The 13504-nt window shown below is 39.2% G+C and overlaps 1 protein-coding gene across 2 annotated transcripts in view; it reads right to left on the minus strand.

Annotated features, from left to right (window-relative positions):
• Positions 1-2280: 2280 nt before the first annotated feature.
• Positions 2281-13504, minus strand: part of LOC137621100 (uncharacterized) — an 87797-nt gene continuing 76573 nt past the window's right edge. The window contains exons 5-7 of one of the 2 annotated variants that reach the window (XM_068351536.1): positions 10820-10892; positions 3704-3842; positions 2281-2360 (exon numbers count right to left, since the gene is read on the minus strand). In XM_068351536.1, coding sequence (XP_068207637.1) covers positions 10879-10892 — 14 coding nt within the window. In that variant the 3' untranslated portion in view covers positions 2281-2360; positions 3704-3842; positions 10820-10878. The remainder of the gene's footprint in view (positions 2361-3703; positions 3843-10819; positions 10893-13504) is intronic. The other variant, XM_068351534.1, reaches the window with a different exon arrangement.

Below are 13504 nucleotides of genomic sequence, written 5' to 3' on the forward strand. Positions count from 1 at the left end.
GCAGTCTTGTCGAGGAGGGGCCTGCAGGAGGAGCACGGCAGTCTTGTCGAGGAGGGGCCTGCAGGAGGAGCCTCAGCAGTCTTGTCGAGGAGGGGCCTGCAGGAGGAGCCTCGGCAGTCTTGTCGAGGAGGGGCCTGCAGGAGGAGTGCTATGCAGGAAGGGCCATGGTAGACTGTCGTGGAGAGATTTGCAGGAGGAGACTAATATCCTTTCGAAGAAGGCTGAGAAAGGAGATGCCCAGCAGGCTGTCTAGAGGGGCCTGTTGAGGAGGCAGGTTAGAGGTGCTCTCCCATTTGTAAAGAAATGTCTTGCAGGAAGAAGCCTGAAGCTTGGTGGTTGTTTGTCTTTGAGGTTGCAGCACCCTAGTAATGTGTTGAGAAGGCATGAACGAGGGCCCAAGCCACATGTTGATGAATAGGGTCTGCAAGATCATTCTATTCGTCTGACAAGGAGAGGATTGCAAATGGGTCTTGACAGTCTATTGAGGAGGGCCATGCTGTAGGAGTCTGGCAGTTTGTTGAAAAGGGGCCTGACTGTCTGTCAAGGAAGAGCCTGTAGGAGTAGCGCCAGTCTGTCGAGGAAGGACCCTGAAGAAGCTGGTTGGCTGTGTCGATTAGGGTCTTGCAGGAACAATCTGTAGAGGAGGAAGCCTTCAGGAAGAGTCCACCATTCTACCCAAGATGATACTCTGTAGTGTTCACGTTGTCAAGTAGCCTGGCGAAAAGAGGTTTAGCTGCCCGTATTAGCGCAGTGTTCTATCATACAACAGACCTGTAGGGATAGTACATAATGTTGAAATAATCTTTCAAAGTTCTACAGTACATTAGTGACTAACAAAATTTGTAATATGTCAATAATGATTGTAACAGCAACTGCATATTAAAGTAAATTATTCAATCACAAGTTTCTTTCTCCCATTGACATTTTCTCCTCTAGTTGCCTGTGCATTGTAGTATTTATCTCCATTGTGCAACTATCATCCTGCCTAGTTCAGCAACTAACACCCCCCCCCCCAAAAAAAAAAAAAAGCTGAAATGCAGCGTAGCAACTTGACCCTTGCACTCACCATATATTAAAAGATTTCTAGCTGATTCCTCATACATAGAGCAGGTTTCCAAAAATGTTATAATTGTGGCTTGAGTATGTCTACTTAGATAAAGCCCTCATCATCCTGCTGTCATATCCTCTCTATTTTTCATCTGTAAATTGAAAAAATAAATGTATATAAGTATTGAACTTGTTAAAATTACTTTGGCTTTTAACAGTATTAAAAAATACTAAAGAATATCATCTTTAAATGTCACTAAGTATCATTTATTTCTGTATTACACAAGTATTAATAGTTACCGCTGAGGAACAAGGGGGTTGAAATTGTTTGAAAGGCTGGTTATGTAAAATTGGATCAACAAAGACTCGATTAAACAGATTTTTAGTCCAACCTATAAAGTAGATGCGACCAGTTAAAAGGGCAATATACTCTTAAAACATCCAGCTTGTTTTCTTTTAGAAACAAAGTAAACTACAAAAGAAAATTTTGATAATATCAATCCAAAACTGAAAGGCTGAAAAGGTTTGCCTAATGAGAGCTGATAAAGATAATGCACAATATAAAGAAATCATTCAACATAACACCCTTATGACTAACAAAAACCGGGATGGATCCTGACTTAGGATGAAATGAATCCTATCCAACACAAAAAAAAAAAAAAAAAAATATATATATATACAAGGCCCTGGCTTAAATACTAAAGCTTACCAAGGAAAAGAAGACCTAAAAATAATCCCTTTATTCAGTCTATGTTTAAATATTTATATAGGACAGAACCAATTTGATATTTCAGACTACTCAAATCCATTCATGCCGACATACTAAGAGTCTCTTGGAAAACACTCACATTTAAATAATTACTACAGAAATTGTAACAATATTTTAAAAGCCAGCCTCTCATTGAATAAATATTACAAAGAGAAAGTTTAAGAAGGTATCAATGGATTTTAAAAGAAAATCAATCTGTACCATAAGATTACAAACTCCACTAATTCACTCTCAGCATAGAGGGCTACCGTCTTTGTGAGGATGATATTAGAAACAAAGCAAGGAAGATTAACCACCCAAGGAAAGGAAACATGGAAATAAATAAACGCTACAAGAGTAACAAAATTAAATTGTTAATCTAAGAAAGTGGAAGGCCATAGTATATACAGTGTCCTAGAAGAGTTGCTGACAATACCTAAAGTCTGTCTTTTACCCTTACCATGAGGTAATTAACCCCTGGAGCGAAGAACTGTTTAACAAGCTCAGTGTAGTCAGGCGTATGAGGACAAGGGAGAATGTGAAAAGAATATGCCACTATTCGTATCTGTAGGCAAAGAAAATAAATTAGCCACAACAAGAGAGGAATCTAATGTAGCAATGTCTGGCCTGTCAAAGGACCTAATAACCTAACTAACTCTTTAGTGCTAGCATCTCAAGGTGTAAAAGGCTTAAATATACACTAAATATGTATTCAAAAGGTACAGTTACAAGCAATGAAGCTCATGAGACTCCATGAAGCAGGCAGACCTTATTGTTGATACTAAAAGTTCTTATTCTGCCCCAAAATATTTTTTACCTTTGAGTAAAGATTTTTTTTACCTTTGAGTAAAGATGAAGGCTAAACGAAGTTAAGATCAATAGAAACCACCCCAGTTATTTTATCAATGATGAATAGTAGGTAAAAACACCCCTTAATTTTATCTACACCTAGGGAACATTTACTACTGTTCATTGGGGTAATATTGTATTAACCCATTGTAACAGACAACTTTCCCCAGTTCCAATGGATGACTACAATAAGGTAAGGGTATTATAGAGTCCCTGGATCCTCTCACTTGACAATAGTCTTTTCCTTGAACTTAAAACTAAACTATACCTTATAACAGAAAAATACAATACAGTACAATTAGCTAATAGGCTAGTAATCAACTAATTCTACTTCATAATAAGATGGATCAATTATCTAAAGCCCTGTCCACACGATCAAGTATGCCCGACAGGTGAACAGTGATACCAGGCCACAATAGTTCGTGAAAATGAGGGTTGATGACGTCAGAAACGGGAAAACTAAAGGCACGGATCTGGCAAAACTGTATGATGCCAGATCCCTGTCTGTGATTTTCCTGCTTCTGACGTCATTAACCCTCATTCTTACTAACTATTGTAGTCTGGTATCAGTGTTTGCCCATCGGGCATGCTCGATCATGTAGACAAGGCTTAATAGTGGACTCCAACCTTAAGGTATGATTCAAAGAAAGCAACAATAGTCATAAGAAAAACAAAGTAGGCTCTCCAACCAATCCCTGGCTCTCAATTCGCAGTTTGATGAAAGAAATACCCTGCTTTCCATGCCTTGCCTAACCCAGTAAAATTAGCATTAGTAAAGCATGACTTGCTCTTCTCAAATTTTATTAACCTTTAAATCTATGACTAAAATTCATTATAACAGTGAACTATTTGAAAAAATCATTCAGAAGTTATTTTCATCATAAAATTCTTAATATCTTTTCATTTTTGATAGTGTAAGTCAAACTCCACAAAATCTTAACATCATTAATAAAATGACAATACCAGTTAGCATTAATAGACAACCACTTACAAAAAGGAAAACTTGAGAATAAAACATACCTACTGTACATAAAGATCTTAATAAATGTTTGAACTCACATTTTTTAATACCCATTTGAGTTTTATACTTGGTTGTGTTGTTGCTGCTGCTGAAAGCTATTTCACTAGTTTCAGTGTACTGGAGGTCAGGTTGAGGCTGCATTTTCACTTTTACTTTGTGTACACTTCAATGCAATTCCTGCAAAGTTAAGAGGCTAATTAGAGTAATGTCATCTAGTAGGCTGGAAGGAGTGAGGCATGATAATTTACAGCTACCAATAGTGTAAGCTAGTTGTTAAAATTCAAATTTTACTGGTGAATGTCTTTAAATTTTAATTGCTAAAATGACTAATACACTCTGCTCTAAAATTTAGAGGGACATTTTTTCAATCTTTCCTCTGTCACAGTAGGAAGTATTATAATCACTTTTAATAAGATTTTAGTTTTCCTTATGAAAGCGTTTTCAGCTTCTTATCTTTGCTGTGAACTAGGAACCCCTTCAATTCAAATACTCATTGATATTTAGCTTCAGGATATACAGTGTACTATAAGACTGACTGCTAAATGAGTTTCTTCATCTTTCTATTGATGTGTCCCACCATGCTTTTTGGAATGTGCTAGGTAGTACTGGAGGGAACTGAGGTAGCAAGGGCTATCCAAATGTTGGAGGATGGTCTTTCACGAAAGAATGTAGCCAACAGGCTGGGTGTGTCTAGAAGTGCTGTTGCTAGGCTACAGTTGAGTTATCAAACAACAGGATCTTATGGTAGGCTTCCTGAACAGGGTTACAGATATATATATATATATGAGAGAGAGAGAGAGAGAGAGAGAGAGAGAGAGAGAGAGAGAGAGAGAGATAGTGTCTTGGCACCCAAAACAGGGTATTGAAGCCACACATGCGGAGTGTCAGGAGGAAATTTTTCAAAATCCAATTCTTAGGCCTATTTACATCTGTGTTTGAGTCTTTGCTACAATCTGGAGTGAAAACTACACTTTCCATCAACTCTTGTAATGGCTGACGAGTTACTACCTGTGTAGCTTGCCTACTCAATTTGTAGAGGACAAGTAAGGTTTTTGATGGACCTGTTTTCTTCAGTACTTCGTAAGGGGACTTTTTCAAGGACCCGAGAACTGTTGTTACATTACAAAAGGGAGGCTTGAGCTCTCTTAGAAGACTATGATGGCTCTTAACTTTTCATTAATATTGACAATGCTCTAGGCTAAGCAATAGCCTTTTACCACCGAAACACTCTCGCAGCATAAGAAACCAGGATGTTTGCGATCAAATGTATAAAGAATCCAAGAGAATTACACCCTTATGGGGCAGTCCACTCAGAGAATGGACCATTTGGCCTTATAACTGCCTTGAAGGATCTTCTGAGACATCCAAACATCTCCAGTGCAGTGCTTGATGAAAGACACCTCTCTCAATAGATACTGGACAACCAACCACGAGGATAGGAAAATCGGTAGTTGTGAAATGCGCGTAGATAGGGTTGGCAAAGTTGATTGAGTAATTCTCTTTGAGCCCTGATTAACAGCATTAGGTCTGGGTACCATTCTACGTGTTGACTGAGATGCCAAGTACCATATAACTGGCTCCAAGATATTGTGGTCAACCTCACTGACAGTTTCTAAGGCAGTTCTTTCATAGCCATAATGGCATAACGACTTACACAAAAGGATACCGTAAATAGAATATTTTATTTAGCCTACATGGAACAGTGAGCGGATTGACACCTACATGATGAGCAGATTTGCGAGGACATAACCTGGAATCGCACGCAAGTCAAGGGGAAGCCGCCAAAGCTATCCTGATATATGTAGTGCTGATCTGATAGAAACCAGTTGCATTACAATTGCAGGGGCAGTAGGACGGGCAATCCTATTGAATATCAGCAATGCAAGCCTCAGGCAAAGTGTTGGCAAGCCTTACAGCCCTTGGAAAATGCATGAACACTATGGCCACAGGTCCATTTAGTGGTTGGAAATTATCAAGAGATGATTGGCTTAAGTTCAGCAAGATTCAAAATTGTAATGCCATATTACAAAATTTTTCTGAATTGTGAGGAAAAATTTAAGGAAGTAATTGAAGCCCAGTTTGAGCCCAAGCAATAGTCATCTCTTAAGTGAGTAAAAAGCATTTGATGCTATAATATGTATTACAACAAAACATGTGGGATAAGTTCAACATGAAGCAACAAACAAACGAACCTGCTAAAGAATACAGGTATTCCTCAGAACAACCTGTTGCTCATTGTTAATTCAAATACAATTTTTTTTTTTTTTGACAGCTTTGATATTTATTATTTCGCGAGGTTACAAATGTAGAGGGGTAGCAATGTACGCATGTTGTGTTCTATATATGTTGGACGGAGGCAACTAGCAGCAAATCTATCATCTCGGTACTTGATAGTTCTCCTACCATCACGTATTATTTCCTACATCTCATGTTCTAGCATTCGATAGTGTAATCTTACTCTCGTGTACGTACCTATTCACGTATTTTTCAAATTGGCTGAGAAAAGATAGTGTAACTCCCTCAAGATCTGCTAAGAAGCAAAGAAAAAAATGAAACAATATGAAGGCGGAATGAAAATTCATTTTATTGCAAGTGGTATGAGCTTGGCACATTCTACGATTTTTCTGATACTAAAGGACAAGGAACGTTTAAAGGAGACTGAGAAACCAAAATAAAAATAATGGGTAATTACCATTGTTAAAATATAATTGAAACAGACAATTAGAATAGAGCCAACGTATCCCTGCATGTTGTAAGAGGCGACTAAAAGGGACGGGACGAGGGGGCTGGGAATCTCCTCTCCTGTATTATAATCCTGTGAGACATCAAAGAGATGGAGGTGGGGAAGAGTGACTGCTCCCCGCACTCTAGTTTTGGGGTGTTTGAATGTGCGAGGATGTAGTACGATAGAATGTAAAAGATGTGATATTGGAAGTATGTTTAGGAATAGAAGGATGGATATATTGGCTTTGTGTGAGACAAAGGGAAAGATAAAGTGATGTTTGGTGAAATGTCTGGTAGTGTGTCTGGGATTGGAAGGGGAAGAGCAAGAGAAGGTGTGGCTTTATTGTTGAGTGAATGGATGACAAGTAAAGTAGTGGAATGGAAGGAGATATCATGTAGGTTAATGTGGGTAAGGGTTAGGTTGGGGAGGGAATGTTTGGCGTTTGTAAGTGCGTATGGGCCAGGTTGTGAGAAAAGTGAAAAAGAGCGGAATGAGTTTTGGAATTAATTAACTGGGTGTGTAGAAGGAATTTTGTAGTTGTCATGGGTGACTTAAATGCTAGAGTGGGCGCTGGCGAGGTAGGTGTCATTGGGAAGTATGGCGTACCAGGTGAAAATGAGTGGTGAGAGACTGGTAGATGTGTGTTGAGCAAGAGATGGTTTTATGTTCTAGCTTTTTCAAAAAGATAGATAAAAACAAGTATACATAGGCAAGAGTGGCAAATGGAAGTGGTAAATAGGGTGTTAATGGATTATGTGTTGATAACTGAAAGACGTGCACGTGTTTAGGGGTATGGCCAACGGTATGTCTGATAATTTTTTGGTGGAAGGAAAATTAGTTGTAGCAAAAGAGTGGGGGAATAGAGTAGGTGAATGTAAAAGGGAGCTAGTGAGGGTTGAAGAGCTAATAAAACCGGGGGTAAAAAGTAAATATCAAGAAAAGTTGAAAATGGCATATGACGAAGTGAAGGTAAGAGAAACTGGTAATTTAGAGGAGGAGTGGAAGTTAGTAAAAGAAAATTGGGATTGCAAGTTGTGTATGGCAAGAAGTTTGTTGGAGGCAGCATGAGGAAGGGCAGTGAATGGTGGAATGAAGAAGAGAAGGTAAAAGTGGAAGAGAAAAAGAGGGTTTTTGAAGAATGGCTGCTGAATAATAGTGGAAAGAAGCATGAAAGATAGAGAAAAATTTGGAAGCAAAGCACAAGGTAAGTAAGGCAAAGAGGGCAGCTGACCTGAGGTGGGGTCAGGGATTGGGTCATTCACATGAAGAGAATAAGTAGTAGTTTTGGAAAGAAGGGGAGAGAGAGAAAGAAGTGGAGAGAGTAAGGAAGGCTTGTTCAAGAATTGAAGAGACAGTGAAAGATGGAAATGGAAAGTTGTTAAAAGAAGAGGCAAGGAAAACGTGGGCGGAATATTTTTAAAGTTTACAGAATGTTGAGGATAATAGGGAGGCAGACATAATTTCTGTTGCAGGTGTTGAGGTGCCGGTGATGGGAGAAGAGAATGAAAGAGAGATTACAAGAGAGCACTAGATGAAACTAGAGTAGGAAAAGCATCTGGTATGGATGGTGTGACCAGAGATGTTCAAGGAAGGGGGTGTGACTCTACTTGAATGGTTGGTGAGATTGTTTAATGTGTGTTTTGTGTTGTCAATGGTACCAGTAGATTGGGTTTGTGCATGTATTGTACCACTATATAAGGGTAAGGGAGATGGGCATGAGTGTTGTAATTCAAGGGGTATTCATTTGTTGAGTGTAGTTGAAAAAGTGTATGGTAGAGTACCGATTAATAGGATTCAGGATAAAACAGAGAATGCAATTTTAGAAGTACAGGGTGGTTTTAGAAGAGATAGAAGTTATATGAGTAAGATTTTTACAGTTAGACAGATATGCAAGAAATATTTAGCAAAAGGTAAGGATGGGTATGTTGCATTAATGGATCTGGAGAAAGCGTATGATAGAGTTGATAGGGAAGCAATGTGGAATGTGATGAGGTTATATGGAGTTGGTGGAAGGTTGTTGCAAGCAATGAAAGTTTCTACAAAGGTAGTAAAGCATTTCTTAGGATAGGAAATGAAGTGAGCGATCGATTTCCAGTGAGTGGGGCGAGACAGGGATGTGTGATGTCACCGAGGTTGTTTAACTTGTATGTTGATGGAGTGGTGAGAGAGGCGAAAGCTCGAGTGCTTGGACGAGGATTGAAACCGGTAGACGAAAATGACTATGAAGGGGAGGTAAATCAGTTGTTGTTTGCAGATGATACTGTACTGGTTGCAGAAGCGGAAGAGAAGCTTGGCTGAATAATGACAGAATTTGGAAGGGTGTGTGAGAGAAGGAAGTTGAGAGTTAATGTGGGTAAGAGTAAGGTTATGATAGGTACGACGTGCGAGGTTGAATGGAGAGTTACTTGAGGAGGTGGATCAGTTTTAAGTACTTGGGGTCTGTTGTTGCAGCAAACGGAGTGGAAGCAGATGTACGTCAGAGTGAATGAAGGATGCAAAGTGTTGGGGGCAGTTAAGGGAATAGTAAAAAAAAAAATAGAGGGTTGGGCATGAATGTAGAGAGTTCTGTATGAGAAAGTGATTGTACCAACTGTGATGTATGGATCGGAGTTGTGGGGAATGAAAGTGACGGAGAGACAAATTGAATGTGTTTGAGATGAAGTGTCTATGGAGTATGGTTGGTGTATCTCGAGTAGATAGGGTTAGGAACGAAGTAACGAGCGTGAGAACGGGTGTAAGAAATGAGTTAGCAGCTAGAGTGGATATGAATGTGTTGACGTGGTTTGGCCATGTTGAGAGAATGGAAAATGGCTGTCTGCTAAAGAAGGTGATGAATGCAAGAGTAGATGGGAGAAGTACAAGAGGAAGGCCAAGGTTTGGGTGGATGGAGTGAAGGAAGCTCTGGGTGATAGGAGGATAGATGTGAGGGAGGCAAGAGAGCGTGCTAGAAATATTAATGAATGGCGAGCGATTGTGACGCAGTTCCGGTAGGCCCTACTGCTTCCTCCGGTGCCTTGGATGACCGCGGAGGTAGCAGCAGTAGGGGATTCAGTATCAAGCAGCTTTATCTGTGGTGGATAATGTGTGAGGGTGGGCTGTGCCACCCTAGCAGTACCAGCCGAACTCGGTTGAGTCCGTCAGGCTGGGAGGAATATAGAGAGATGTCCCCTTTTTTGTTTCATTTGTTTGATGGTGGCTAACCCCCCAAAATTGTGGGAAGTGCCTTGGTATATGTATGTATGTATATAATGGCAATACAGAATGATTAAGAAGGGGCAACAGAAAGGCCTTTACATAATTCATACCATAATCAATCACATATCTACCCTAAAATGCTTATTATCATGAATGGCAAGTGTCGATTCATAATGATGAGAATGCCTGGGATCCAGACAAAAGTCTCAGCAATGCAAAAAACATTACTGGTCAATTAACTTGGGATTAGATTATTCTGAGTCTTGTCCCACCTGTGATTGCCTCTATCTTCTGTCTCCCTGTCAAGAGTCATGTTCAGTCCTTCTTGCTCATGTAAGTTTAGAGGAAAAAAAAAAAAAAGTCGGGCAAATGGTTAAAGTCATCAAGGATCGCAGGAAGGGCAATAAATCTCCGTTCACGTAACAAAAATATTTTCAGGAAACTTTGTTTCTCATTAAAGTCCGGTATAGGTCTCTATGCTTGCCTCCAAACGAAAACAGTTGAGCAGCAAGAGCCTGGTGTGCTGACTAATAATGACAGCAAAAGTGATAGGTGTACGAGTAACAAGAAAATGGAGTCATACACTCATTGCTGTACGAGCTAGGAAAAAAAAAACCATGCAGTGTTTGCAAAGGTGAGAAATTTGTTAAGTCGTGTAACAATACCACAGGAGTTGTAAAGTGAACCAGAACTAGACTTCAAAAATAACATGAGAATTGATTAAAAAATCTACATTCTTCTCTTGAAACTGTTACTTACAATCAACAAACGGGATACTAACATGAGAAAGTTTTTGCGCTGCCCTATTACAGGCAATATTTCTTTATGTCAATAGGATGCAACAATACAGCACAAACTTCACTACAAAATACAAGGATTTTTGAGCAGATTTTGTATAAAATTAAACAGATCTATGAAGTCTCAAGAGATTTCTTTGACTTGCTAATTTGCCGCATTTCTCGTTTATGTTGCCTGTGAATTAGTGCTAGTTTTGGCTTTACCTCTTCTACAAAAATATTAATATCAATGTCCAGTTATTTTAGAAATTACTGCAACTTGTGGATCACTATATAAACATTGGCCATCATATTCCAGAGGCTGCAAAGGTGTTTTTTATACAACACTTAACGTTTAAATTCACTAACGGGACCAATAAAGAAAGTTGGATTACTGTATGTTCAAACTTTAAGTAGAGAATACAGAAATGGTATATCACTGGCGAAAAAAAACTTACTTTGTACGTTGGGCAACAATTTCTCCTCAATCTTTAACCACCACTGAGCACAGCTCTCATTACTTAAGTAATCCTGCAAAAAAAAAATAACTATACAGAAATGTTTGCTGCTTCTACAGTTATGACATCACCTTAAAGTTCATCCAACAAAGTTTGTTGTGTGGACGGAGCCTAAAAGCAAAAAGCAAATTGTTTTAACAACCGATAAGTAATTAAAAATTATAAGGTCTTGCTACCATAAAATAGTCATAAGTATATAGTAATCAGTAAAACTACACTTAGTGTAAGTTTACATTTGGTATACTACCATTTGAAAATCGGTACAATACAAACTATATTGATCTTACATTTTGATAAAGATTAAAGTTAAATTAATTGTGATCAAGTAAAATGATAAAGGGGGATGACTATGGAGGCTAGAATAGGAAAAGAATCTTGTAATCAACTAAGTCCAATCATAACTACATTAAGTAATCAACCATGAAATACTAAAGGGCATTTACTTCACACGTGCTATCTACCCTAAACTCGAAACACTAAATGAATCTCCCTGGGCAACACACTTATCAAGCCTTCAAGTCTGGTTCTTAAAGAGTTGCAGCCATCAGAAAGTAAAATGCATAAAGCACTCAAGGGAATGACTGACAAATTTTCCCTTCTCTGAATTGACAATTTTAGGCACAAATCAATACTTTACCATACCTTTAAACCATCATGAAAAATGCTCAAGGAAAATACACATGTATGTAATATGGTGATTTTTCATTTCTTTTTTCCACTTTATCAATGAGTATGCACAGCTTGCATGCATTTACTATATTCTACGCCCTTTAGGCCCTTGTTAAACAATCGTCAAACATTGCTAGTTGATTATAAAACGGATTTTGAGCGAAGTGAAAAATCTATTTTTGAGTGAGATAGCCATGATGTCCTGATGGAAGGTTCCTTCCTGAGGGTATATATGACTACAGTAGATATTCACAGAGAATTAAGTAAAGGTTTCACAGAATTTTAACTTCTGGCGCGAGTACCCATAAGGTTTCCCTTTAGGATATCTTATAATAATAGGGGACGTATGCTTGACACGCCACATAGCTATCTGCACCCAACATAGCGTTTACGCTTTGAGAGGGAAGTGTGGCAAGTATTAGGAGGAGCTGTTACAAAACTCTCCTCCTGCGTTACTGTTACGGTACCTAGCGATGTAAACAAACGGCCGCCATAGCTGTCCGCCATCTTGGTTTACGTCACATCCGCGTGCTCCATTCCTTGATTCCACCCAGCGCATCTGTCAGCCTCCATGATACAATAAGAAAGGGAGGGGGCTGACAGGCCAGAGTGGAGAACGAGGGCGGGTCCATCAGGACGTCATGGCTATCTCACCCAAAACTAGATTTTTCGCTTCGCTCAAAATCCATTTTTTGGGCTCAAGCCATGACGTCCTGATGGAAGTGTACCAAAGAATTAGTGTATCGTGGATTTTTCCCGTTTCGGTAGTGCCTTCTACTTCAACCAATATTCCTTTATTCTGATGACATTAGAGACCGTGACATATCCGTTACATGTCACTACCAATGGCATAAACTATGACATGGCTTCCTGCCACCCTGGCTGGGAGGTCCTGTTTGGACAAGAGGAACATCTCGAAGTATACTGATTTAGAAAAACTCACCTGTAGACGAGGATCTTGTCGGTCTTGCAGACAGATCAGGAAAGTTAAGTACTTGTGTGGGAACAAATATTTCACTTTCTTAGGTGAGCTTATATCAGACAGGAGCAATATTATAACATGAATTATAATAAAGGTCAAAATTGGGGCAATAAAACTCTGAAACAGTATTGTATTTCATATAGTGGGGCGAAATAAACGCATATGGTAGCGAAATTTCTATTTTATTCAAGTAAATATTCGCGATAATATGAAATAAGATAAATAATTTACAATAAAATTATTGATTAATAAGCATAGACTGAGGACTACATAAGACAAGAATGTGGAATCTGAAAAGGAAAACTTGCCATTACACACATGGGTTCCAGGGGAACTATAAGTCTTTCAAAGTCGCAATACACTTCATGTCCAAATAAACGTGGCACACGTGTTCAAGTCTGTTACTTCACCATGTAGAACAGTCTTTCGTGCCACTTAGCTATGTATCCCACTAGGGTCAACACAGGCACCCGTAGAGTTATTCCCGAAATAACTCGCTGTCCTACGCAATACTAAGCAGCAGGTTTTAATACACTACTTGCGGCTACCACGAATCTTTTGACTTCGTGCACCTGCTTCGCATAGTGTTTAAAGAACATTCTTGAGGATTTCCTGCCTGTGAAAGATCGAAGGCTTTCGAAATCCATTCCTTGAAAGAAATTTAGGGAAGAGGCAATTTTTCTAGGATCGTGACCTGCGGGTGTACTGTTCAGGATCCGCTCTACGAATAAAGTAGGTGATTTTCGCCATTAGTTGTTTAAGTGACAAATCACTACCCGATGTTTCTCCTTTAAAGAGTTGTCCTCCGCCAAAGTTTGAAGTTCTTCGAAGATAGACCTTTAGACACTCTACTGGGCATAGAGACACATCTTCCTTCAGGGGCAGATTCTCCATGGGCCCCACCTCTTAGTAGGGAGTTCATTCTTTGTGAGAAACGTTGGGTCAGGGAAGAGGGTAAGTTCCCCTGTTTCGGC

This window comes from Palaemon carinicauda, chromosome 27 (assembly GCF_036898095.1).
Source record: "Palaemon carinicauda isolate YSFRI2023 chromosome 27, ASM3689809v2, whole genome shotgun sequence".
Classification (NCBI taxonomy): domain Eukaryota; kingdom Metazoa; phylum Arthropoda; class Malacostraca; order Decapoda; family Palaemonidae; genus Palaemon; species Palaemon carinicauda.